We start from the raw sequence: 27,287 nt of genomic DNA on the forward strand, positions 1-27,287 counted from the left end.
GTTTTTGTCAAAATAAGTGACAAAAAGGAGGAAAATAATTTTTTTTAAATGTATCTAAATTAAGAAAAGTTTACTTTTTTCATTGAAAAACAAACTTGGTATTAACACTTGTGTTATTGAACAAGGCACTTGACAATAATTACTTCAGACAAAAAAATTAAATGGAGATGGTACAGGGCATTCTGCTCTACCAACCAGGCTCCAAAGCCGTGGTTTTTACCCATCCCTACGTCTTTACAGACTGTGAAGGGGAACCTTGTTTCAGCCAACAAAGTAGATTGAAACATGCCCCTGGGCCCAATTTTATAGAGCTGCTAAGCACAAAAATTTGCTTAGCATGAAATTTCTTATATATGTTTGGTTTGCGGTAACACCATGTGTGTATCTACTTGCCAGGTAGAGTTGTTCTTAGGGAACTGTCTTGCTTTATTCTACTGCCGAGGAGTAGATAATCGGAGGTTCGGGAGACTTCTCAGTTCTGAAAAGAACTGTCCTGCTTTATAACTATTACCAGGGCGGATGGTATAGAAATTTGACTGGACTACTACTTTAGCTTATAGGATCGTAATAACTACTGCCGCGGAGTCAGTTCGGAATTGGTCCTTGATAAAAACAGGATTACCAACCAAATTTCTTTTTTTTCGTACTGCTTGTTACTGGTATTCAGCTGTTCTTTGCTTATCCTGAAAATCATGTGGAAAATTGGTTGGTAATCCTGTTTTTGTCAAGCAAGAAATTTTATGCTAAGCAAATTTTTGTGCTTAGCAGTTCTATGAAATTGGGCCCTGGTGACAGTTGATCTGGGTTGCAAGCCCAAATCGGTTAATTATAGCCTTCCCCTTGAAGTGGTTGTCCAGTATACAATTGCTTTGTTATACCTTGGTAACATTATTATTCCTCTTCTCGAAGTCTGTTGTCATCCTCAAACATTATTACATAGGTTAAAATAAGTTTTCACTGTTCACCAGTTCACTCGTACCCGTGGTTATTTCGTACTAGGCACTGGAAATCAACCAACGGTGGGAACGATCAAGGTAATGTACACCGGTGAACATCACTCAGCCATGGTACACGCGTATTTGTTGCACGGCACGTGATTGGTTCTCGACCAATCAAACTTCACAATTTATACAGAGGTATAACAATCCGTGTTGTTAGGCGATATCTCATAATCAATTATGTTGTGGCCGAGCAGACGAACTGCTCAATGCAATTAGTATAATTCTATTGAATCTTTGGTTTATTCATATCTAAGCTACAAATCACAATGGCGTTGGTCTACATGCACATGACCTATAGACTAGGGCTGTTACACAAACAAAAATGAGAACCAACTGTAAAAAAAGACACTTAGTAATTCATAATTAACATTTTTCTTCTTCTAATTTTATTGCCCCCCATGGCCACATGACAATGTAATATATGAAAAGTGATTGCTTTGTTATTGATACCTCTGAAATTAACAACCAATTTTGTAGGACAATGTTTCACAAAAGAAATCTAACACATCCAGTGAGAATTGCATATTGTACACAATACAAAAAGAAGTGCGCATTTTCAATGCACACCATTCACACTGAAATATTTAGTAGAAGTAGGCACATAAATTACTATTGGTAATTTCGATACACTTAAATGTTTAACTTTTGATCAAAACACTGGAAATATTTCCGTACCTGAAATTTGCGACCGATACTTCAGTACAGTATATTCATGTACTTGGTTTGCGGTAACACCATGTGTGTGTCTACTTGCCAGGTAGATTTTGTTTTTAAAGAACTTTTTGCTTTATATTCTACTACCATGGAGTAGTTTTTTAGAACCAGGGGTGGATTTCACAAAGAGTTAGGACTAGTCTTATCTCGAGTTAGGACCAGTTACTCGTCCTAACTTAGGACTATCCATGCAATTTGTATATCTCCTCGGACTAGTCCCAAGTTAGAACTAGTCCTAACTCTTTGTGAAATCGACCCCAGGGAGACTTCTCAGTTCTGAAAAGAACTGTCCTACTTTTTAACGAGTACCTGTGCGGAAGGTAGAAAATCGACCGCGACTACTACTTTAGGGCCTTCCTCGACGTGTGACCCTACGGTGCAGTGTTGGGATCACATGTCCACAAGGTCACTGAAGAACCTAGTTTCGGCCGAAATGTATAGGAACCAAAACATTTGCATTGTGTGATCAAACAATTAAAACATTTAAAAACATTGGCATTTTTTTTAACCCAGCATTCATTATTTTATTTGCATTATAATTTCAAAAAGAACAATCAAATTTTTTTTTTCCAATAGAACAATTTGTGCATTAAGACAGACATTCTTGAATCTTATTTCATTGAAACCATGTGATAAGTTTTTGTTTGTTTGTTTGGGGGAGGCCGTTCTGTCCAATGACCGAAACCTTTTTTGGTTACAGCTGCAAAATCACACCCCAACTGAGCTATCTAGCCCCTTTATATTGGCAGTCTTACTATTTTGTCAGTATTTCTCTTTGGGGGTGCTGGTCGGAAGCCATACAACTAGTAAATGCCATATAGCCACCGATCACACCCAAGTTTCCATTCAACCTCGGAAGTGGCTGGCGAGAGATAAATATTAAATTTATGTCCAACTTAATCCCAATACATGATTTGGCGGCTTCATCAGCTATAATAATTATTATCGAGTAATAAACGGCAAGGAAAACTGCCCGGGTAAATATGATTCATTTCTGGGTGAACTAAGAAAAATATTCAACTTGAACTGGATTTGAGTCTGTAACTTCCAAGCTTGGGCCAAGTTCAAACAAGGACTTTAGTTGACGAGAAGTTGATATTGCCTGGTATACACTTGTGTCCTTGAGCAAGATACTTTACTAAAATTACTTCTCTTCATCCAGGGGTATAAATGGGTACCTGCGAGGGTAGAGGTTGATATTGTGTATGAAAAGCCACAAGCGCCTTACAGGCAGCTCAGGGCTGTATACTCTCAAGGGAGCTGAGAAACATTAAAAAGGGATGTTATTGGCCCTATGACCAGGGCACTAATGTAAAGTGCAATGATACAGTTATTGTGAAATGCGCTATATAAGAATTTGTTACTATTATTAATATTATTATAATTATTATTATACGATACTAGTTTTATGAGTATGAGTACCAGTTAATATCAGCTGCTAGTCGTAAAATGGTCCTTACATGTGTGTGCGAACTTGGTCTTATTCAACCAGATGAACTATCTAGCCTAACCCTATGAGGGCGCAGTCTCCTTAGTTCGTTCACCTCCCAAAAAAAGCTGTTCACCAAAATATATAGGATTTGACGCAATGAAGGTATCAAAAATTTGGTTTGCGGTAACACCATGTGTGTATCTACTACCGATACTCCCTGGGCAGATGTATAGAAATTTGGCTGGGACAAGTACTTAAGCTTAGAGGATCTTTTTTTAACTGCATTACCGCGGTAGTAGTTAAAAAGCAGGACAACTTTTTTCAGATTTGAGAAGTCACCCGAAACAATCCAATAAATCTACTCCGCAGTAGTAGGGACTGACAGTTCTAGCTAAGAACAAACTCAACCTGGCAAGTAGATACACACAATGGTGTTACCGCAAACCAAATGTATATCAAAATGAAATAATTAGGCCTATTGGATACTTTCACAGTCAATTTGAATTACCCTATCGTTGAATTAAATCTGTATCATGATGGGTTTGAAAATAAACTAAAGTGCTCTGTTTAGTAAATCAACACTACATACATGAATGGCTTATATCAGAATCCTGAATATGGTGGGAGTAACAAACACATTTGGACTTTGAAGGATTTGGGAAGTATACTAGGTTTTAAAGGAACGTTACAGAATTGGTAAGAAACAAAATCGTGAAGATCACAGATTTACATAAAACTTACACGTTCTAAAGAAGATGACAGTATAAAACATCCCTTGAAAATTTTCTGTCTGAAATGTCACATTTTTTAGGAAATAAATAATCTTCATTCGCATTTGGAGTTTATCGCATCGATGTCATGCAAAATGCGTAATCGTTTTTCCACTATTTTCTTTTGACCCAGATGGTCGATCGCTCTCAAACTTCTACAGATTTGTCAGTTTATGTATATGGTGGATTACAAAAAGTGCTTACACTGCCAGCAACTATTTGTTTGCCAAGCCAATTCTGTAATGTTCCTTTAAAAATACCTTAGCAGGGTTTGCCCTAAACTATCTTAGTGACTACTCAACAGGACCAGTTAGCTTGTGACTATACCCTCTGCATTTTCACTTGTCCAATGTAACATTGTCATTTACATTGGCCTTGTTATTTGAACTGTTAGGAAGTGAGTAGGATTTCCAACTTTGCATGGTGGAAATACGATATAGTAAGATTTGCAGCAACATCATGTAATGATAGTATAAAACTTTGTGAGAAATGACTCCCTCTGAAGTAACGTAGCTTTTGGGAAAGAAGTAATTTTTCACTTATATATTAAAAGACTTCAGGCCTGAAGCCTCTTATTAGGCATCTGAAAGCACACAAAGTTGTGACTCAAGGGTGGTTTTTCTTTCATTATTCTCTTGCAACTTCGATGACAAATCTGAGTCCAAATTTTCACAGATTTGTTAATTTATGCATGTTGGAATACACCTAGTGAGAAGTACGGTCTTTGACAATTACCAAAGGAGTCAAGTGCCTTTAAAGATATTTTGCAAAAGTCTGAAGAAATGGGAGAGTAGTTTAATGTAAGCTGAAACCTTTTCAGAAGACTTCAAAAGAGAAGCAAAAACACATAGAGGTGTCATAGTTTCGAACAAAATCTCTCAAAAGGAAAAGTTTAGTTGGTGTTTTTAAAGCCAAATTCTATACAAATAGTAGAAATAAGATTCCATTGCAAAGTTTGTTTTGTCATACATAGCAAAGAGTTTCCGGACGGCAACTAGTATACACATGAGGTAGCTAGTCTACGTCTATTCCCCAGAGGGACTTTGAGTGACCAGAAGAGCGACTAGTATTTTCAGAGGTGGAAGGCCGAGGGAAATAGGCCCCTCTTCTGGCCGCTCAAAGTCCCTCGGGGGAATAGACGTACACTAGTTACCGAATTATGAAACACAGCTCGGTCTTAAATGTGAAATAAGAACAGAAATCTGGAAAAGAAAGGAAGTTTTGTAGTTGCTGTTCATGGTTCAAGTCAAGAGAGGGCAGTGTAACCGGGCACATTTTCTAAGACTAGTGCCCGCTCGGGAACTATTCCCCTAAAACACGCGCACGCGATCACTAGGCTATATTAGTTCATCCCAGGTGATCGTGTTTCAGCCACCCAGAATACAGAACAAGCAAGAGGTGTGTTATAATTGCGTTAATTACTAAAATCTCACGCAAACTATTTCACAGAATAGTTGTGCGTGTAGTATTGGAGTTATTGAATGCTACCTTCTATATTAAGGTATAAACACAACATTGTTTTGGTTTTCGTTAAGAGTTTATTCAATTTAATGTTTCACAACAGTCACACCATTCAAAGGGTGAATTTATTAAATTGGGATTCACATGTCGTCTAGTTGCAAGGAAACATTGTAATTTTAGTGGCGATTTTGGCTCATTTAGATATTTTTAAACCAAAATTAAACTCTTAAAGTTAAGAGACATCATCACAAAATGGCAGTATTTTTCGAAAAAGACAATAATCAGGATAATTGTGTGCCATAATCGGGATTCTTGTGTGCCATCATCAAGTAAACAAAAAGTAAAAGAAATGTTCGGAAGTCCTTTTGGTTATTAACAATCCTATGTCATACTTAAAAACACAATTGAGCGAAAACAAAACAATAAATAAATAGTAGTTGAATATGAATAGCATCAAACCATACTTCAGGAATGCAACAACGGGTTGCCAAAAAAGAGGGAGTTTTCCGGGTACCGCAAGGCTTCCTCTTGTGTTTTTCAATTTTTGAAAAACTTCAACTGAGGACATCAGCTGCATAGCTGAAAAGTTGCACGAGCTGTTAACAGCTGTTCCTCTACGACCAACACGCATTAAATTCTGCCTATAGTTTTATTATTGTTACTCCCCAACCCTAAGCTTAATGCATTGCCTTTTTTCAGCACTCATCTTCAGTACTGAATAATAAGCAATCTATTATTTTGTGAGTGCATTACTAACATTTCACTAGTTGTCTTGGTTTTGGCACAGAAACGAACAAGGATTTTATTTCAATCTAGGTTTTCTTTTAAAATCTATCTGAAATTGTACTTATGTCATAATTTAGGTAGTGGATACAATTGCTGCCTACAGTTCATGGATGACTTTCTTGCGAGGTTAGACGTAGACTGAAGAGGGAAAAAAGCTTTACAAATCTTTGCATTTAAACTTCTCTTAAAAGACATCAAGATCAAGATCCATTAAACTGAATCTCAGAAGTGACTTTGTCAAATATTATTTGCATTTCATGAAAACACAATTGTTGACAGCCTATGAAAACAGCGCCCTTAAGAGTCAGTCCAACAACTTTAGAGCAAGACGCCATACTTGACTCAATATCATTTCTGGAGATTGCTCGGTTGACAGGCTCACACTACCAATTTTTAACCAACCTACTGCAATCTTTGAATAGCGTCAGAATGGTTGAAACCCTAACCTATGAAAACAGAACCCTGTACAGTCAGTCCAACAACTAAGAGCACGACGCCATGAATGACTTATTTCTAGAGGTTGCTTGGTTGACGGGTCACACTACCATTTTCATGGAATTTGAGCCATTACAATGTTAACAGTTGGCAACTCACGGCCGACTATCCTCGCATCCAAAAAACGCATTCACCTTTTTCACTTATACCATCCTCACTGACCGTGAATAAAATAGTCTGGTTCCACTCATACTGACACTCCTATGCTTGATAATAACTGTTTCTCATTGTAGGTTAGGTGGGGTGTGAAGAGGCCGTGGCAAGGCTGGTGGGACAGTTGCTGCATGAAGTCAGTAAGATACGCCTGCAAAACAAAATGGGAGCGAAAAAGACATAAAATGATCTACTTGAAGAAAAAAATAATCACTCAAACTAATTTTACTTCAAAGCTCATTTTGTTAAAATTAATCTTAAAATTAAACTGATTATAAATAACTTCCTTTAAAAAGTAGACTTTTGGTGTTTCTGATCAGCAGATTGTGGGTTCGAGTCCCAGTCGTGACACTTGTGTCCTTAAGCAAGAAACTTAACCATTGCTCCATCCTTCTGATGGGGCGTAAAGCCCTTGGTCCCATGTGTTGTGTAACACAACACACAACACATGTAAAAGAACCCAGTGCACTTATTTTAAAAAGAAGAGTTTTGGTGTTTCTGATCAGCAGATTGTGGGTTCGAGTCCCAGTCGTGACACTTGTGTCCATAAGCAAAAAACTTAACCATTGCTTCATCCTTCTGATGGGGGTGTAAAGCCCTTGGATAGTCCCATGTGTTGTGTAACACAACACACAACACAGGTAAAAGAACCCAGTGCACTTAAGGGGTTTGCCCAGGTGTTACTGGTTTGATTGGCAGCATACTGCACCACAGCACCTTGTAAACCATTAAATCAAACGCAGTCCCACATATTGCAGGAAATACTGTGAAGCCCCTTGAGTGTCACTTAGTGATGGACATGTGTGCCATAAATCTACTTAGATGTAAAGGTCAAGTGGGGTCAGGCATAAAGGTCAAGCGGGGTCAGATGTAATGGTCAAACGGAGAGATGTAATGGTTTGTATGTTCGTGGTTTGTTGTGAGTGCATATTATGTATAAAATAAAAAACAAAGTGCTTGCACTTAATAAAAAAAAGTTAAAAATGGAGAGACAAACAAATCCTTACATACCTGAAGATCAAGCTGAAAGATAGGATCATTCAGAGCATCTGGGTCATCCTCCTCCTCATCAACCTCGTCCCCACAAAGATCATGTAATCCTGTTATATGGGAACAAGCATAAAAATTCAAGCATATTTCACGTTCGACAGAAAGCCCTCTTTTGTTCTTATCAAAAAGGAAATAAATCATTATTTTGTAATGGAAAAAATGATCTTTGTTAAGAATAACAACTTAGATAAGTTCAATACCAAATGGGAGCCTTTTGTATTGCTATGTACCAACTAAATGCCTTGCATAATCATCAAACTTCCTGTTTTTGCAATTTGCCATTTCTCTCTTAATATTGTTCTATAAGTAGTTGGTTTTACCAGTAGTTTGTGTAGCTTTGTACATTGAAGAAACTTGAATAAATTTCCCCCTAAGGGAAAAAAAAAATAATAATAATAATAATATTTCACGTTCCTGTACGAAGCACCATCTATTTTTGACATTTTAAAGTTGTTAACTTTTCATTAAAGTTCTAACCCGAAACTGCCACAAAAAGGAGCTCCTGAAAAGTTCTTAGACTAAGCAATTATTGTGCATAGAAATGCATATGAATGGGAAAACATGCATTTAAGGAATATTTAGTAACACAGATCCAACATTAATCACAATTTTCGTTAGGAGCCAATTTGTTGCTAATGCCCTTCTGTTACTAAAAAAAAGTACTATGTGTGCCTGAAAGAAGGGCACAGAGCTTTATGTGCTTCACTAAAAATATGCCAAACGAACCTATTTATGTCACCGTGGTCAAGTGGTTAGACTGCAGGACTTGCAATCACAAGGTTGTGGGTTCGTATCCCCCAGCTAACCGCTGATTTCACAACGACTAGAATAAATATTGTTGTCTAGTTACTGAATCACAATTTCTTAATTTGTGCAATTCATAATCATAGACGTTAAACCTATGTTTGTATGAGAGATATTGGCTGTTGCCAGCTTGGTGATTATATCCCCTTGTGGGAGTTTGCCGAGTTCCTGTGAATGGAAAGATCATCTATAAAAAAAGTCGGATTTAATTAGGACACTCTGGAGTGGGAGTGATTTTTTTGTTTTTTTACCAGGGTAGATAAGACCTGATGAGTAGTCAGATAGCTGAGCTAGTAGAGCCTGCTCACTCAGTGGTCCCTCATCACCATCATCATCATCTTCATATTCATCCTCATCTTCACCTTCCTCCCAACCATCATCCTGAAGAAAAAAAAAGAATAAGTAAATGTTACTATCAGTTTGGGTTCATAGTTCACCTTTGGTGTGTTTTGGCAGTCTTACAGGATTTTGATATAATTATTTGATGTGAATAAAATTTCAGGAGAGTTGGGGAAACACAGAACTATTTTAGCATGCACAACAGATTTACCAGTACTAAAATAATTTTCATCTCCTGAGACAAACAAATATTTTTGTGACGTTGTTTTACAAATTTCTCAAAAACTACAGCACCATTAGCAAGTTATGTTTTAAGGGAAGCTAATTTCTACCATCATCATTATCTTCATACTATGTAAGTTTTTAAATGTGAATCTGTGGACACGATTGGTTCACACAAAAAGTAGTGTTGACTATTTCTGTAGTAGTCATGGCGACACGATTAACCAAGTGGTTGAAAAAGGGTAGTCGCGACTTGACAAAGCAAATAATAGTCACGACTACAACACTAGCACAAGTCGCACTAGTCGCCCATGCTTAATACTGACCTCTTCAAGATCCTCTCCTCCAGCCGATGCTTGCTGCGAGACGTTGCTCTCCATTGCATTGAGTAGCTCATTTAATAATAACTTATAGATCTTCACTTGAAGAGGAATACTGGTCCATTGCTCCGGTGCTGTCGCAAGAAAGAAACAGAAAGGCTAAAACATCTTCACGATAATGTCAAAGATTGAGAGGGCATGGGGGATGAAAGCAAACCTATTAATTATTTATTTGTTTTGTTTGTGAATACAAGGATTCTTAGAAAACCCATACCATCAAGTAATAATAATAATAACAACCCGTTTTTATATAGCGCTTTTCACACCCGGAGGGCGTCCCAAAGCGTTTCACATTATTACCCCTGGTCACTGGGCCTTAAATCATTCCTAAAACCATCTCAGCTCCCTGCAGCCTGTGCAACATTAATATGCGCTACTCGGCTAAATCAATTACAAGAACCATCTCTGCCCTCACAGAGACCCATTTACCCCTGGGTGGACAGAAGCAATTATAGTTAAGTGTCTTGCTCAGAGACACAAGTGTCATGACCGGGATTCGAACCCACACTCTAGGGACTGAAAGCTCAATCCACATACTGACCAGTGATGTAGACACGGCGGGCAGTACCAGGCAGGCCTGCCCAGCACTCCGAGTAAAACACACTATACTGCCCAGCACAGATTTCCTCCCAGATTGCACTTCAGCAATGATGGCCCCATATCTAAACATCAATCATTTTGTTGAACCGCTCTCCCTTGGTGGACAAAATTGGATTCAGAGTCCACCACTAAAATTTGTCTCGCTACAGCACCGATACTGACCCTGGTGGAATTTGATTCCCTTATTATTTATTACTCTTATTATATTCGAAACAGTAATTGAATCTTACATTGCGCTGCTTTCGATCTTGTCCGTATCCCCTCAGCTGGATTGAAGATTTGGTCTCCTTTGACGATAATTCCTTCTAATCGTTGATCTGGTTTATTGATCATGTGCTGTAGGAGTTTACTCAACGCCGTTATACTACAACAAACAAAAACAGGTTTCAAATGTAAATAAATTTACCATGTAAAAAAAGCGAGAGGTCTGAAGGTTTTTTACAAATCTAGAGTGCATATCAGAGGTCTGCAACCTGGCCCCAATACCATAAAAGCTGTAACTGCTAAACTTGTTTTTCTGCTAAGCAGAACTAGAGGACACCAGTTACATATTGTACATGTAAAATCATATTTTAGCTGGTGACCTTACTCTGGTAACCATAATTTTGTTGTGCTTAGCAAATTTGTATGCTTAAGTAGCTTTATGAACATTTGTTTGTGTACTTCTATACACTGGTACCATACCTTCTAGGCTATGCATTGGGTGCATGGTTTCTGCTGTTTAAACAGTTGGTATTGTGTACTATGGACTTACATATAGCGTGGAGGTGTAGTCTCTACACTCTCTTGTCATATATTTCGGGGGCAAGAGCCAGTTGTGCAGGAGAGTGCACTGATAGTAACTAATAAGGAATGAACAAATAAATCTTTGCACCTCTCCTTGTCAATGATAATTCCTTTCGCCAATCAAGCCTAATAATATATCTGTGAATGATAACATTCAAATTTCACTTCACTTCTTTCTTTAAAACTAACCACTGCAAGACAAAGTTCTTACCTGACTTTGCTGTCATATGCGCCATAGAACATATTCTGCCTCGTGACCCAGTCGGTTAATACAAATTCTAGCGCAGGTTTGCCAGTGGGACCAGGAACACTACTTAGGAACTCTAGCACGTCCTCCATGCAACTGTGCATAAGATGGGCAAAGACCATCAGAAGAGACTGAAAGAAAATTATCAACAAAGTTTACTTTAAAGCCATTGGATACTTTCGGTAAACAGTATTGTCCAAGGCCCACACTTCGTGTATCACAACTTATATATAAAATAAACCTGTGAAAATTTAGGCTCAATCGGTAATCGGAGTCGGGAGAAAATAACGGGAAAACCCATCCTCGTTCCCCCACATTTCGCCGTGTCATGACATGTGTTTAAAATACATCTGTAATTCTCGCTATCGAGAATTGATATTGTTTTAATGTTTTCTCAAAAAGTAAAGCATTTCATGGAATAATATTTCAAGAGAAGTCTTTCACCATTACCTTCTGTAAACCCTATAAATTATTTGTAAATCTGTGAACTTTTATTTGGTTTTTTTTGTACCGATAGTGTATAATGGCTTTAAGTCTGATAAAATACCTTTCAATTCTACCGAGTAAAGGTACAATAAGGTATACTTAAAGGGTTTTTTTTATTGGGTTATTTATTTGGTTTGCGGTAACACCGTGTTTGTGTCTACTTGCCAGGTAGAGTTTGTTCTTAGAGAACTGTCTTGCTTTATTCTACTACCGCGGAGTAAATTGTTTGGGTGTTTGGGAGACTTCTCAGCTCTGAAAAGAACTGTCCTGCTTATTGACTATTGCCCGGGCGGATGGTATAGAAAATAGACTGGACTACTACTTTATCTTATAGGATCGTAATTAACTGCACTACCGCGGATTCAGTTCTTGAATTGGTCTCAACGTTTCGACTAGCTTGCTCTAGTCATCGTCAGGAGACTGATACCTTTGATACTTTTTGTAGATCATGCTTTTGGCCATGACATGATCCCCACTCACCTGTAGAAATTTCAGCTTCATTAGTCGTCCACTTTTGAGAAAAAGTGAAAATCATAGAGCAAGGTTTTCACAGGAGAGTTGCATAAATCCCTTGTACATACTAAACAAAATTTCTTCCGAGACGAAAACTATTTTTGTGAAATTGTTATACTCATTTCTCAAAAACTACTGCACCTCAGCAAGTAATATTTTAAGGGAAGCCTTTTACCATAATTATCTTTAAACCATGTAAGTTTAATGTAAGTCTGTGGACTTTCATGTCATACAAAAAGTAACCAAACATTTAATACCCATAAAGACAAATGAAATCAATCTCTTCTCCTGAAGACGAGCAGAGTATACTGTTCGAAACGTCGAGACCAAACCGGCTCTTTTCAGAGCCACCACTCCTTCAAACGAGTTTTTACCCATGGTTGTACCCGCAAGTTTACTATTAATATTTATATTTATAGTTGCTCAAAATCAATCTTCAGTTATATGTCTTATCACTTTTTACAATAAGAACAGTTTACAGAAAAGCAAGTTAAACTGGATCAGAACTTTTTCATAATTTTGAATCCGGTCTTGTAACTTGAGTTCAGTCCAGTAAACATTTTCAGCAACAAGCCCTGGGATCTTGTAGATCCCCCCCCCCCTCAATTCCAACCCTGCTCACCTGCGTAACACTCAACGTCTCAGCCTGCTGCATTTTACTCAACACCGCCCTCAAGATCATATCCGAGTTATCCCCCAGAGCGCTGCCGGCCTTTGTGATGAGTATCGCAACCAATCTTCCAACGAAGGCCGCAGTGAACTCCGATGTTGAAGGGTTGAGTAGCCGTGTGACGACCTCTATGGCGTACTTTAGACCGCTACGACCCTCTGCATCCTGCCACGAGGCGATTTGGTTGTAGGCGACGGCAACGTACGCACGAAGGCACTCACCACCACTCTGCAAATGGGATATTTTCACAAACAGAAAAACAGTTCCTCAACTCAATTTTAGCCAAATCACTCATGTCATTATAAAACACCCCAGCGTACCATTAATTTTCCCTTAATCATACAGCGCAGAGAACAATTTTTTCTAGGCGCTTCATAAGATTTATTATTAACTACTATTATTATAATGTGTGCATTACAAGTCAAAACTGAGATTCAAACTGCCTCTAGCTACCGGGCAATCTCAATGGTCTACTTGGTAAGACACTGCTCCAGAATTGCAAAGGTCGTTAGTTTGAATCTCACCTTAGTCATCATCATTGTTATTATCGGTTAAATAATCAATGATTCCTGTAAAAAAAATTTTTTTATAATCTAACTCTTTACCTGCATTTAACTGTTTAACTGTTTACCTGCATTGTTGCGTTGTCATCAGTCTTTAGTGTACAATGTGCTACAGATGGGAAGGCATTGTTGATGAGTGTGTCAGACAAAGGGACTGAACTATTCCGAACGACCACTGTTAAAATATCCAGCGTCGTCTGTGAAGTAAACACATAGTGGACGATTTAGCTTTTACAAAAACTAGTAACATTTCAAACAAAACAGTACAAACAGAGGTGCTCTATAGTAATGAAAATGAGACAAAGTTTAAAACACTTTAAGACCATACGCATAAAATAACAAATCTGTGAAAATTTGGACTCAATTGATCATCGAATTTGCCAGAGAAAAATGAATGAAAAAACACCCTTGTTGCACAATTGTGTATGCTTTCAGATGCGTAAAAAAGGCTTCGAGCCTGAAGTACCTTAATATTTGAGTGAGAAGTAACCTCTTTCTCAAAAACTACGTTACTTCAGAGGAAGCCGTTTCTCACATTGTTTCACACTACTAAAAGGTCTACATTGCTTGTTACCAAGTGAGTTTTGATGCTAAAAATTATTTGCGGAGAAATGAGCTTTTTACCACAGACCGGAGACTCCCAATATAGCTGAGATGGTTTTTTGGCATGAAATAAATGGCCCCGTGATGTGGAATGACAGATATGAAACTTCATAGAAAGCCACTATGATTATGCTGACAATTATTTTGAGTAATTACCCAAAGTATCCAGCCGTCGATTTCACAAAACTCTTCCTAACTTAAGATTAATCTTAGGACTTAGGACGAGTCCCAACCCTGCACTGTAGCATGCAGACCTTAAGATTAATCCTAAGTTAGGAAGAGTTACTCGTCCTAACTCGAGATAAGACGAGTCCTAACTCTTTATGAAATCGACGGCAGTTACAGTAAAAAGTATCCAAGAAAAAACAAAATAATTGTAAACCGAAAGTCCACAAAGTTATCCTACTTACCGACTGCAAGCCGATGGGCACTTTCTCAACTGGAGCAACAAGTATACTGACAAGGGTAGGCAGTAACCTTGCATGCAATGAGTCCTGACACCCTCGTCTACTGCATAGCTCTCGGAAAATCTCTTCCACCAGTGACGTCGTGGCTGGATCTGAAATTATAACAGAAATTCAAAATTGATTTATATTGGAGGGTTTGGGTACTTTGTGTACTACACAAAACACAATGTCCACAGATTTACATTAAACCTTCACGTGTTGAAGATGATAATGGTAGAAAGCTTTCCTTAAAATGTTACGTGCTGAGGTGCAGTAGCTTTTGAGAAAGGAGTACAACAATGTAAAGAAAGTAATTTTCATCTCACAAGACGAACATTAATTTAGCATGTAGAAGGTATTTAGGCGACTCTCCTGAAAACATTGCTCAGTGATTTTAACATTTTTCCTTGAATCTTATGAAGCTGAAACTTAAATTATATAATGCATCGTCTGTAAACAACACGTCAGGGAATCGGACTCCTTCACCAGTAACACCGGCGGTACCACCCATAAGACAAGGGGTCATGTCACCTGCACCACCACTAATCTCATTTATCTCATATCTTGCAGAGTCTGTGGTGTTCAATATATAGGTGAAACAAGAACTACACTCAAGAGGCGTTTATACAGCCACAGATCTACAGTCAAGACCGTAAAGCTATATACACCTGTAGGTCATCACTTCAATCTTCCCAATCACTCAATATCTGACATGGTTTTACAGGGCATAGAGGCACTAGGCAACCACAGAGAGACTGTGCGTTTAAGTAGGGAGAAAGACTCTGCTAGGGTCGAAACGTCAGGCCATTAACTATTTTTTTGCATTTAAATTATATAACAAACATCTTTATTCACGGTGAGTATGGATTCATGTCATGGCCAAAAATTTGATCTACAAAAGGAATAAAACCCGTAAGAGACATCCTTGGTTTCATTACTAGAAATCTATGAAAATAATAATTATAGAAATTATTCAAGTCTAACTGGGGAATAGATTCTTAAACAACGTGCTCTAGCAGACACAAAAATATAATAATATTGAAGTCTTATGTAGCGCACGTGTCTACTAAACAAGCTACTCAAGGCGCCGAGTATATACAAACTTACAATGATAAACATCTATTAACTATCTTTCTCACCTTGATTATATTTTAAGAATAGGGCTATCGTGAGTGGTGCAATTTTGCTTTCATATTGTACTGTAAAGGCGTCATCTATCTGTAGCGGAAAAAGAATATTCAGCAAAATACAAATCAGTGTGCAGTTCTGAAAACAACATGCAAAGGTTCTGTTAGAAAGTTACAAAAATAACCGTTTTTTGTGTTGTCATGTGTTTTAGAAAGATGTTTCAAGGTAAAAAAAAATCCAGGTTTTACATTCACATCACAGAGGTGGATTTCACAAAGAGTTAAGACTACTAGCCTTAAGTTTTTTATTAATCCTAGGACTATAGTCCTAAGTTAGGACTATCTTTCTGACATCGACCCCACGTCAATTATGTTGGTGAGCAGTTTGTAACAGCATATCAAACAATTCGTTCCTTGAAGAGTTGGCCTTCGTACATCAACAGGGCCCAATTTCATGGCTCTGCTTACTGTAGGCAAAGAAGCGATGCTTACGGAAGCGGGGTCGTATTTCACGGGTCAGAGTTCAGCGGTAAGCAGAGCCATGAAATTGGGCCCTGGTGGCCTTACCATTTAATTAGTCACTTATTTGTTTCATAGTCAGGATTTCTTGTATGCGCCTGAGGCAAGGGATATGTGAGTCATATAAATGTACAATATTATTACTATCATTAATGTAATAACAATAGCGGACTTACCGTAAGTACAACGCAAACACACTCTAGTACTAGTGAGAGTACGTCATTGTTAAACTGCGTCGCTAGTTGAATCAATCCCTCCATGATCTCCGGAAGGTAAGGCACAATGATCTGTGTGCTTCCTGACGTCTTAAGATGCTCACAGAAACCATAGATAGCTCGCACTGCTGATATTCTTATCGCAGGGGGTTGGGTTGCCTCGAGACCCTTGACTGTAAACACTAAAAATCTACCAGGAGATAAATGGAGGGAGGATTACCCAAATCATCAAGAAGTCTACTTTTAAATGGTTATGGTTCATGCCATTTATACAAGTACATGTTATTTAGGTGAGGCCAAAAGCTAGGGTACTATACTATACTATAATACATCAAATCCTATATAGAGTTCTATGGTTGCGTCGTATTTACAGTTGGAAAAATTCATAGAGTACAAGGGCTGACCTTCAAGTACACACAGTGTTGACTTTAAAACCTTTTTTTTAGGCTATTTGATCACAATTTTTAGATTTTTCCCAAGGGCAACAAAATCGAAAATCAGACTGAAGTAGGAAGAATATCATGCCTGACAATACATGTTATCCAGTTGAGGCTGGAAGCTAGGGTAGTTTGGTCTGATTCAGTTACAATCATCAGTGATTATAGCAATGGTGAGAGACATTGCTGACAAAAAGGTCTGGACAAGGATTCAAAGCTTGGCAGACATGTTAAAATGATGGCATGATAGCCTTTTAGTAGCCCCTGCCGTCGACTTCATCAAACTCTTCCTAACTTTTAGGATTAATCTTAGGACTTAGGACAAGTTAAGTTCTGTATCCATATAGGTTAGGACACACTGAACCCATCCTAACTTAGGATGAGATAGATAGAAATCCTAGGGTTTCATAAAATTGGATGCTGAAGTTCTAGATTCCAAAGAGCTTTCGAGAACAGTATCCTCAGTGCTAGGGAAGTAGATCAAAGAGCAGGACTTCTTTGTATAAGAGGAAAATACGGATTCTTCTTTTTTCAGGAAGCTGACATAAAAAGGTCATCCCTATTATAGGCCAAATGGGTTTAGGGAAGGGCCCTTCTTTCACACAATGGAACAATGGATAAACATTCGCCTTAATTTGCTTTTTAGAATTGCCTCATGACCAACCTTTGAATTAAATCTGGAGACATGGCTAATGAAAATCTACTGGCTGCCCACAGCGCCCGTCCAAGTAAAAATGGCGAGACTGTCAAATAAAAGAGAATACCACAAATATAAAAAGAGTTTAAATTCTCATTGAAAATTATGATATCAAATAGAAACTGGTTATTACAGGGTCAAGGATCACTTTTGCTCAAAATGCCCAGCTGCTAGACAAACTTTCCGCCATTTTGGTTTGCGGTAACACCATGTGTTGGTGGCATGGTTGGCTTTTGCGTAAAGCGCTCACCTCTCACCAAGGTGACCCCGGTTCGATTCCCGGCCAGGGCCATATGTGAATCGAGTTGTGAGTTGGTTCTCTGCTGTGCCAAGAGGGTTTTCCAGACCATCCGGTTTTCCTCCCTCAGGAAAAATCGAACACTTTCGATCTTGGCTGTGCTCCATGGTCATAATGGGTTGATGTGCCTGGCAGCTAAATGCGCCCTTGCATGCCTGCGCCTCGAACACGTTGTGTAGCCGTGTCCTTCGCAATTCAGCTCTTAGCTGCGAGTAAGGATGATTAGCACCCCCCATGTGTGTTTCTACTTGCCAGGTAAATTATGTTCTTTTGAGAACTTGTCTTGCTTTATATTCTACTATCGCATAGTAGGTTTTCGGAATTCAGGATAATTCTCAGTTCGGAAAAGAACTGCCCTGCTTATTTAACTGGACAGAAGGTAGAAAATCAGCCAGGACTACTAGTGTAGCTTTAATGGATCGAGGGGACTTCTCGTTATAAACTTCACTACCACGGGTGAGTTCCTCATTTGTACCTGGTTTGTTGAGGTCACTGAGTACAATGTTGGTCAGGAAGGAGTTCATGTCAAAAGTCAACTTCCCGCTGGCCGTCCTGTCAATGATGAGTGACTTGATGGAACCTAACGCTAGCATGCACGATTCATGAACTTTCCACCTGCACAAATAATCAACAATATCAAGTAATAAATCAATCAAAGATGTATAGACCTCATGCATTGGCCGCCATCACTGTGAGGTCAAGAAATGGTCAAGAAATGACCGTAGTGAGGGCACTGTGTTGGGCTTGAGATGTCATTATGTTAGGGCTCTAAAGAGACCGCCAACATGAGGGCAAGATGGCATAGTTGATAGAGCATCAGTACGTTAATTCGGCGGTTCCAGGTTCAAAACATGCTCCAATGAAGAGGCCTGCCAGTTTCTGTGAAGAGAGACATGCAAGATTCTTGACAGATTCTTACCAGTTTGCTCCTGCTGGTGTGTCGATGTTCTGATCTGCATCGTGTAGATGTTTCATAGCAGCTTGAACGATACCAACAGCACTCTCCTGAGGGAACTCACCAGCGAGGGACTGTAGAGAAATGAAACAAACTCATGGCATTAAAACTTTAACGAATTACAAAAGAAATCTGTTTCATAAACAATTACTCTTGTTAGGATTAAGCTTGATACAGCTACGTTGAGTGTTGTGGAAAAGTAGTCTAGTGCACCACAAATTTCATTCATTTTTATTAAATCCCAGCTTAGCTTGTGTCCTTGCGAAAGAATATATTTTCCAGGGTTCTCTTCTAACACTGGCCAAATGCCGGTTAAAACAGGTTGTGTAAACAGTTAGTAGTTTGGTAAGAGTTGCCCTTCTCTTTTGGAAAACACCTGCGAACCTGTCAAAGTGATCTTACTGGCAATTTTACTGATGAAAAGCATCCCTATTTACTAGTGGCAAAAACAGACTTCCAAGACAAAAACAGACACAATGGTATTGAAGGTCAGCTAATTACAATACTGACCGAAGCCATACAGTCTTACCAGGAGGAGATCTTGGGCTGAGATGCGGACATTGTAGGAATAAGAATCATCGTCTTCGTCAACTACAAACTGATTGGGATTCTCCGTCCATTGCTTGACCTGAAAAGTAGCAAGAGGGATGAGATTTGACCTAAATCTACTTGAACAGTAAATTCATTAGGAATCTGGTTTAGTGTAGAACTGTTAACTTACGTATAAATGTAAGTTAATAACATAGAGCTATGAATGTTAACTGGAAAACTAGCTGTTGATGCCACATGCTTTTTTTTTTTTAAGCCTCCTGGACGCAGACATGTTTGAGGCTTGAGCATAACTGTAGAATAAATACATTTTTCATAGAAATGACGCTCGAGTTGAAACTGGTGAGTGCACAAAAGTATGCAAGTTCATTTGATTAATCATGCATTTAGTTTATAGATTTTATCTCACAGAAAGAACAAAAAGCACAAATCTGAGCAACAGTTGTAACAAAATCTCAAGCTTTTTTACACACTTTTTTTTACATAGGTCTGTAACAAACATGGATGTCCTGACATGGCTCAAAGCCATTGGATACTTTCGGTACAGAAACAAAATTAAAAGTTCACAGATTTACAAATAATTTACAGGATTTGCTTTTCAAGATTTCTCTTGAAATATTATTCCATGAATTGCTTGAATTTTTTGAAAAAAACATTAAAACAATATCAATTCTCGATATTGAGAATTACGGATTTATTTTAAACACATGTCATGACACGGCAAAACGTGCGGAAACAAGGGTGGGTTTTCCCGTTGTTTTCTCCCGACTCCAATGACCGATCGAGAATAAATTTTCACAGGTTTATTTTATATATAAGTTGTGATACACGAAGTGTGGGCCTTGGACAATACTGTTTACCGAAAGTGTTCAATGGCTTTAAAACGCAGCATGACCTAGTGCTCTGGCCAACATGCTTCATGGTTAATGGTCAAACCTGCTCTTCCGTAATCTCCATGTACATCACCAAGTAATACATCAACAGGCTACAGTTCTTCTTCACCAAACTTCGGAATTTAGACGTCTCGATCATAGCTGTGACAAACTCAAAGATTTTGAAGACCAGATTCTCAAAGCCCAATACCTCTCCTATAACAAAAACAACAAGAAACATGACATCAGGTCACTTCGGCTGGACACAACAGGGCCAAATTGAAATGGCTACATTTAGGTCCCTAGCTTAACATAGGTACTGGGTTGTAGCTGCATTTGTAGGTACAGGGGTGGATTTCACAAAGAGTTAAAACTTGTCTTAACTCAACTTAGGATGAGTTTAGGATGAGTTACTCATCCTAACTTAGGACTAGCCATGCGCTTTTTAATATCTCCTAGGACTAGCTCTTACAAAAGGTTTGGGCCTCATTTTGGTTCCGAGTTGCAGCTATATTTAGGTATTGTGTTGCGGCTACATTTGTAGGTAAAGACTTGGTGCTATTTTAAGATTTGGGCTACATTTACCAACTGGGTTGTTTGGGCTTCACTCGAATCCCAAACAACATTTAGGTATCTGGGTACATTTTAGGTGCTAAATAAGTTGGGGCTACACTCAGATCCTAAGCTACATTCATGCATCTGGGTTCATTTAGGTGCTGGGTTGAAGCTTAGATTTGGCTACATTTATGTAACAGGTTGAAGATTCATTCGGATCCCGGGCTACATTATGAATCTAGGTACATTTAGGTGCTGGGTTGAAGCTTAGATTTGGCTACATTTATGTAACACTTTGGGGATTGATTTGGATTCCGGGCTACATTCATGTATCTGAGTACATTAAGGTACTGGGTTGGGGCTTAGATTTGGGATACATTTAGGTGCCAGATTGGAGCTAAGATACCGGGCTACATTCAGATCTTGAGCTACAGGTATATGGTACCATTTAGGTGCTGACATGAAGCTTAACTCAAATCCCAGGCTACATTCAGGTATCTAGGTATATTTAGGTGCTGGGTTGTTAGGGCTAACTCAGATCCTGGGCTTCATTCAGGTTTTTGGGTACATTTAGGTGTTAACACAACATACCATCGGAGTCCACTGGATTATCGATCTCTTCTGAATCATTCACACATGTCGCTACATAGATGGTTGCACACTCCGTTAACATAGTCCATATGGTAGGTAAGATCTGACTTATCCATTTACTCATGTAACTTGGGAAGAACTTAATCAATGTTGTCAGAGCCTGCATAGACCAAAGGATAAAACAAATAAAACAGGAAGAAGTGAATCAAATGAAATCTGAATTCATTTTCTCTATAGCAAGATTAGCAAAATGGTCTTCTGATGAAATAGGCTCCTTGCGGCCTATAGCCTAAATTTTGGTAAGGAGGTAACAAAAATTATTTTGACGTCATGCATGAATATTTAGAGCTGCGTATATAGCAGCAGTTACAGATTGATCAACCTGTATGGCTTCCAACTTTCATCCCCGAACAAAGATATTTACAAGATGGGGAAAATTCTTCAAGATTTTGTCCCTACCTTGATGACTTCCATTTTAAGTCCGCAGTCGGATGTTGCTCCATAAGGAACATTTAGTGCTTGAGCAAACGCTTCTGTAAACTTTGGTAGAACTGGAAACAGAAGAGCTTTGGCAGCATCCTGAAACAGAAAAAAACATTTAAAAACTTCTTTCATAATTACACATTCTGATTGCAAATATAGTAAAGCATCTTGCTCAATTACACAAGTACCATGACCGGGATTCGAACCCACACTCCGATAACTTAAAGACAGTGGACACTTTTGGTAATTTTCAAAGACCAGTCTTACTTGGTGTGTCTCATTACATACCTGTAAAAATTTTAGCTCAATCGGTCGTCGCAGTTGCGAGATAATAACGAAAGAAAAAACACCATTTTCACATGGAGTTGTGTGCTTTCAGATGCTTGATTTTGAGACCTCAAAATTCTAAATCTGAGGTCTCGAAATCAAATTCATGGAAAATTACGTCTTTCTCGAAAAACTACTCCACTTCAGAGGGAGCTGTTTCTCATAATGTTTTATACTATCAACCTCTCCCCATTACTCATTACCAAGTAAGGTTTCGTGCTAATAATTATTTTGAGTAATTACCAATAGTGTCCACTGCCTTTAACCACCAGAACTTGAATTCCATGCTCCGCTCATGACATGACACCCTACCCTAAATAATAAACATCGTCAACGTACTAATCACCTTTGTTGAATCATTGATGCTCATGATGTTGTAGATAATATTAGCGCATTCATTGAAGATCTCAACTGCTCTGCCTCTGGTCCGTATACTGTACATGTCGGCCTGGACAAAGATGCGATACATTTCTGGGAGAATGACGGGAGCTACGTGTGGCATCTGAACGTCGGTTACCTCTCTTGTGAATTCTTCAAAGATAAAAAATGCAACAAAAGGAAGTTCAGATTAAACAATTTTTGAGTGCCACTCTCCTAGTTCACTAACATCTTGTATTACTTTCACTCATACATATTTTCATGATCGAGAGCCGAATTCTCACTGTTCCATTAACCATCCTGTCCTAGGTGCTATTTTTGCTATTTGCCAAAGGGCAAGGCAAGTATTTACGCACAGGGTATGGGCATCAGTCACGCACAGGGACAATATGAATGCAGTGCAGACAGTCTACTGCGCATGTGTTTTACAAAGCAATTATTGAACTTCCACTCCCACATTACACACACACACGAACATCGCTTACACATAAAAAGATGGTGGCAAACTAACAAATTACCAACCAAAACAGCATGTAACGTATACACATTTTCACTGGGTCCCTGCTAGTTTTTGCTTAGAATACAAAATTTCAGAGCATACTTTACTTTCCTGCCGCAGCAGCTCTACAACACTAGACTTGTTTTAGTCCTACCTGTAAGCACTCTCATTGCACCATGGACGGCGTCGCCGTTTCCACTGGTGATCAGGTCCATCAGCTCTGTCAGAAGCTCCGGCCACGACTCTGGCCAATCCCATGATGCAATAGCAGAGATGGCATACGCCACACTGGAGCGAACCTTACTGATCGACTCGCGCAATCCCACTGGTAGCATCTTGCGGATTTCTGTCTTGGCCTACATGTAACGTTTGACATGTTTAACGGAAACATTTACACTTCTGTCTGTACATTTTACAAAAAAGAGACCGTCTTTTCAAAATGCTAACTACAGGGGCTAAAGTCAACATTTTCTCCCAAGTATACTGTCTGAAAAGCCAAGACCACAGTGGGGTTTTTCCAGAGCCACACGCCTCCCAAAAAAGATTCACACATGGTTGTACCCGTAAGTTTACTAGATATTACCTTCTTATTTTCCACACCATGAAAAGCTTCAATCATTATTGAATGCACTTAAACTTTTCAGAGTAAAACGAGATGAGGTTTCAGCTTCGTGTGTTTTCCTTCTGTTCCCCCTGTTGCTTATGTTTGACGTTAAACATACAAAGAATCTTTGTATGTTTTTTCTTGTAACAAAATGAGGAGAGTTAAACAAATTTGCTTGTGTATTTTTGTACTGAGGACCTCCATGGAAAGCAGAGCTGGGTGATGATCAGAGTTTTAAAAAAATAAAAGACGTAAAAAAAATGTGAGACATAAGTGTCATGACATAAGTGTCAATGTTTACCTCATCTGTGGTAACTGGCGGGTTAAACTTTTCCGATTCTTTGTTCCAATGGGCTTCAACATACTGCTTCAAAATAAGTGATGCAAGCTGTACAAAAGAACAAGAAAGTCTGCATGTTAAATAGAGTACCTTTGTCACGTTAAGATCATTGGTTCTTGTCAACATAATGCATACTATTTAGAGGTAATATTATAAAAGTCAGATGTTAAAGGAACACGTTGCCTTGGATCGGATGAGTTGGTTTATAAAAATCATTTGAAACAGTTTGTTATAAAATGCACATGGTTAGAAAGATGTTTTAGAAGTAGAATATAATTTTCCACACAAGTATCCCTCAAAATTGCACAGTTTTCATTTTACGTCACAAACTATAACGGTTGGCCATTTATGGAAGTCAAAAAATTGACTCCCATAAATGGCCGACCGGGTTAGTTGACGGGGTAAAAAGAAAACCACGCAATTTCGAGGCATATTTGTGTAGATCATTGTATTTTACTTCTAAAACATCTTTCTAACCATATGCATTTTATAACAAATGGTTACAGGACGCTTTTCAAAGACCAACTCGACCGATCCAAGGCAACGTGTTCCTTTAAAGTTTCAGCTGAATACAGGGTGATCCGAATACAGTGTCTGTCTACTTGCTGAGAAAACTGTAACAGTATTTTCACAAGACTATCAACTCCATCCTTAGCGATGTGACAGCAAGTACCAACTGTGCCATATGGCAGCTGCATACGTGAACAGACACAGACCCAAAGAAATCTGAGAAACGAGTCATGCATGAATCTTTCTCAGATTAAATTGATTTGGGATGAAAAGTATCCAAACCATACTACTTTGAAGGGAAACCTGTCTCAACATATTTTATACTATCGACAGCTGCAGTGCTTCTCAGTAAGTTTTTGGTCATTCATTTTTTGAGTATTTTACAATTCTTTGACCCTACTTTTCAGGAAAAAATGTGGTGGACTTCTCATACATAAAAAAAGTAGGAATAAAAAGATGAAAATCACCTACCTGTCTGATTGCCAAAGCACCGTTAGGATCAAGTGTCAGCTGAGCCAGATGTACTCCAAACTCTGAAGGAGAAAAGGCCACAATTCAAATGTTTTCCATGAATACAATTCAGTCAATCTTAGGTTTTACACAATTTTAAAACCAGGGAAAAAAAGTTTTTGTTCAATAAAAGGCCATGAAAATGAATGAGGTTTTTTTCTACTTCATATTTTATTAATGAATTAGGCCAAGGTGGGATTTGAACCCGAGTCCACCAGAGGTAAAGGCAGCTGGAAAGAAACCACCGAGAAAACCTGATCCCAGAGATTGGCTAACCGTAACTGGATTAATACCCCAAAATGAGTTGAGTTTTGACCTATGCCCAAGGTCATAGAGCTGCTTAAGCACAAAAAGTAGCTAAGCACAACAAAGTCATGCTTACCAGAATAAGGTTACCAGCTAAACCACCATGCCACATGTACAATTTGTGACTGGTAATCTGCTCATTTCTGGTAAGCAGACAATTGTAAAGCAATATTTTCTGCTTTTAAAAGCAGCTCGATGAAATTGGGCCCTGATCTGACCCTCACCTTCTGTGACCTCGAGGACCTTCAGCTGCTCCTCTCCTAGATTCCGAACATCTTGTTGAGGTGAAAGAATTGCTGTCAAGCTGTCATAGAGAGCGTCTCGCAGCGAGCGACTCACATCGCCTCCGTCGAAGCCAGCCATCCTACTCTGCCGTGAAATTACGCTGAAATAATAAGATTCTCCTGAAATAAAAAATAAAATAAAAATACAATCAATTATCAACCATACTCCTCTTTTTAATAGGTGGAAATTTGCATTGGGGATAAAAAATAATTTTGATTTTACCCATATATATACGACGTTGTGTGTAACACTGTACAAATCTACAATTATTACTTTCCCGAGCTCTGTGAAAAGAACCACAGGTATAAGACTCGGGTGGGATTCGAACCCACGTCCGACCTTTGCAAGTCTTTGCATATTCCTGATGAAGCTTTAGGCTCTACTGGCTTATATTACTTTTAGGGAATCTTTCTTTGAAGTGTTAAGTTAAAAAAATTAATTTAAAAAGTAACAAACTCATCTCATTAGGCATTTCCTCGGTCATTATGCTTGACCCCATCCCCCTCCCCTCCCAACAGTAGGAGTTATAAGCCTAAATAAAAAAACTGTATAGTTGGTATGCATTTATAAAACTTTTTGGGTGGAAGTGTTGGCTCCAAGTCTAAGTAAGAAGAGCCAGTTGTTCTCTACATTTCTCAAACAGTAAAGTCTGCATGTCTCCTGAAAACTACAAAGACTGAGCGGACAAACAAGCTTGTTTGGAGCGACCTATTTATGATGTTGGGGGCAGGACAGGGCCAGGCAGTGGGCAAGATAACCAATTCTGTAGTCTAGTACTAGTAGTTTAGATGCAATACGTGTTCCACTGACATTTTATTATGATGAGCAGAACAGAAGGTATTTAATTCAGAGTAACAATACATCAGTCAGGCAAAGCACTGTCAGCGTGGAGGAAAAATTATGGTTGTTTTTACTGTTTTACTTTACTTTAGGGTAGTACTAAAAAAAAATACTAGTACGTAGTCTGTGACCTGGTGACAGTGACACTGATGACCGACTCAGTGACATTGACACCGACACTGATGCACTCATCTGGTCATGACACCATCACCGTCAATCATTAATGTGACACTGATGACTGACTCAGTGACATTGACACCGACACTGATGCAGTCATCATGATCTGGTAATGACACCGTCACAGTCATTAATGTGTTTGTGAGCAGTGTATCTCAGCATACCTCCATGATCTCACAATCAGTCTATATTTTATATTTGCAGCTCGGCTTGGACTCAACACACGTGATATATGGCGCACATGATAAACACAGCCAGCCAGACAGACAGCGCCGAACACTCAAGAGCCAGGCAGAGGAGACTCGATCGATGCTCAATAAAGTTGTTGCTGATTAGTTTTTAGAAAACAAGACATATTTACAAACTAGTATAACGAACTACACTCAGATCTCATTATGTATGAACAATGTGAAGCACAATTCTACATTTACCTCTTTGATAAAACTTTTTCAGCCGGCTAAACTGCACTGCTCTGAACAAGAAACTTCACACAGCTAGCGCGCCATTCGGTTTCACCATCTAACCGGAAACCACAGACAGTGAGGTCAATACCGCAGGTCAAAAGAGTTGATAAACTTAAATGACCCGGAAGTGATTTCTCCACTTTTGACACATGTACACCGTCTACGTGGCCGCCGGTGCCTGGCGAATGTAAATGGTCTATGCACCGACTCGTCTTTTTTCGTTCGTTA

At 38.8% G+C, this 27,287-nt stretch overlaps 2 protein-coding genes across 2 annotated transcripts in view; both read right to left on the bottom strand.

Annotated features, from left to right (window-relative positions):
- Positions 1-27,287, bottom strand: part of LOC139954309 (interleukin-1 receptor-associated kinase 4-like) — an 83,903-nt gene that overhangs the window by 37,038 nt on the left and 19,578 nt on the right. The gene's annotated exons all lie outside the window — the stretch shown is intronic.
- On the bottom strand, positions 4,935-27,237 carry LOC139933961 (importin-9-like). The gene is made up of 24 exons (XM_071928207.1): positions 27,027-27,237; positions 25,518-25,697; positions 24,949-25,010; positions 23,929-24,015; positions 23,178-23,379; positions 22,493-22,677; positions 21,796-21,915; positions 21,337-21,496; positions 20,255-20,406; positions 19,299-19,397; positions 18,734-18,843; positions 18,290-18,429; positions 17,484-17,562; positions 16,344-16,572; positions 15,661-15,739; positions 14,486-14,634; positions 13,541-13,669; positions 12,862-13,137; positions 11,205-11,371; positions 10,438-10,571; positions 9,554-9,681; positions 8,918-9,047; positions 7,824-7,912; positions 4,935-6,963 (listed from the first exon to the last, which is right to left on the bottom strand). Exons 2-24 carry the CDS (start codon positions 25,654-25,656, stop codon positions 6,847-6,849), a joined length of 3,162 nt encoding a protein of 1,053 aa, XP_071784308.1. The 5' UTR covers positions 25,657-25,697; positions 27,027-27,237; the 3' UTR covers positions 4,935-6,846.

Source organism: Asterias amurensis, chromosome 2 (genome assembly GCF_032118995.1).
Source record: "Asterias amurensis chromosome 2, ASM3211899v1".
Taxonomy (NCBI): domain Eukaryota; kingdom Metazoa; phylum Echinodermata; class Asteroidea; order Forcipulatida; family Asteriidae; genus Asterias; species Asterias amurensis.

Excerpts from the sequence above, each read along its gene's own strand:
- LOC139933961 (XM_071928207.1), bottom strand. The coding sequence starts at position 25,656 with ATGGCTGGCTTCGACGGAGGCGATGTGAGTCGCTCGCTGCGAGACGCT. Across the intron at positions 18,430-18,733 it reads ACACCAGCAGGAGCAAACTG|GTGGAAAGTTCATGAATCGT; the intron begins GTAAGAATCTGT and ends TTATTTGTGCAG. Across the intron at positions 10,572-11,204 it reads GCATATGACAGCAAAGTCAG|TATAACGGCGTTGAGTAAAC; the intron begins GTAAGAACTTTG and ends TGTTTGTTGTAG.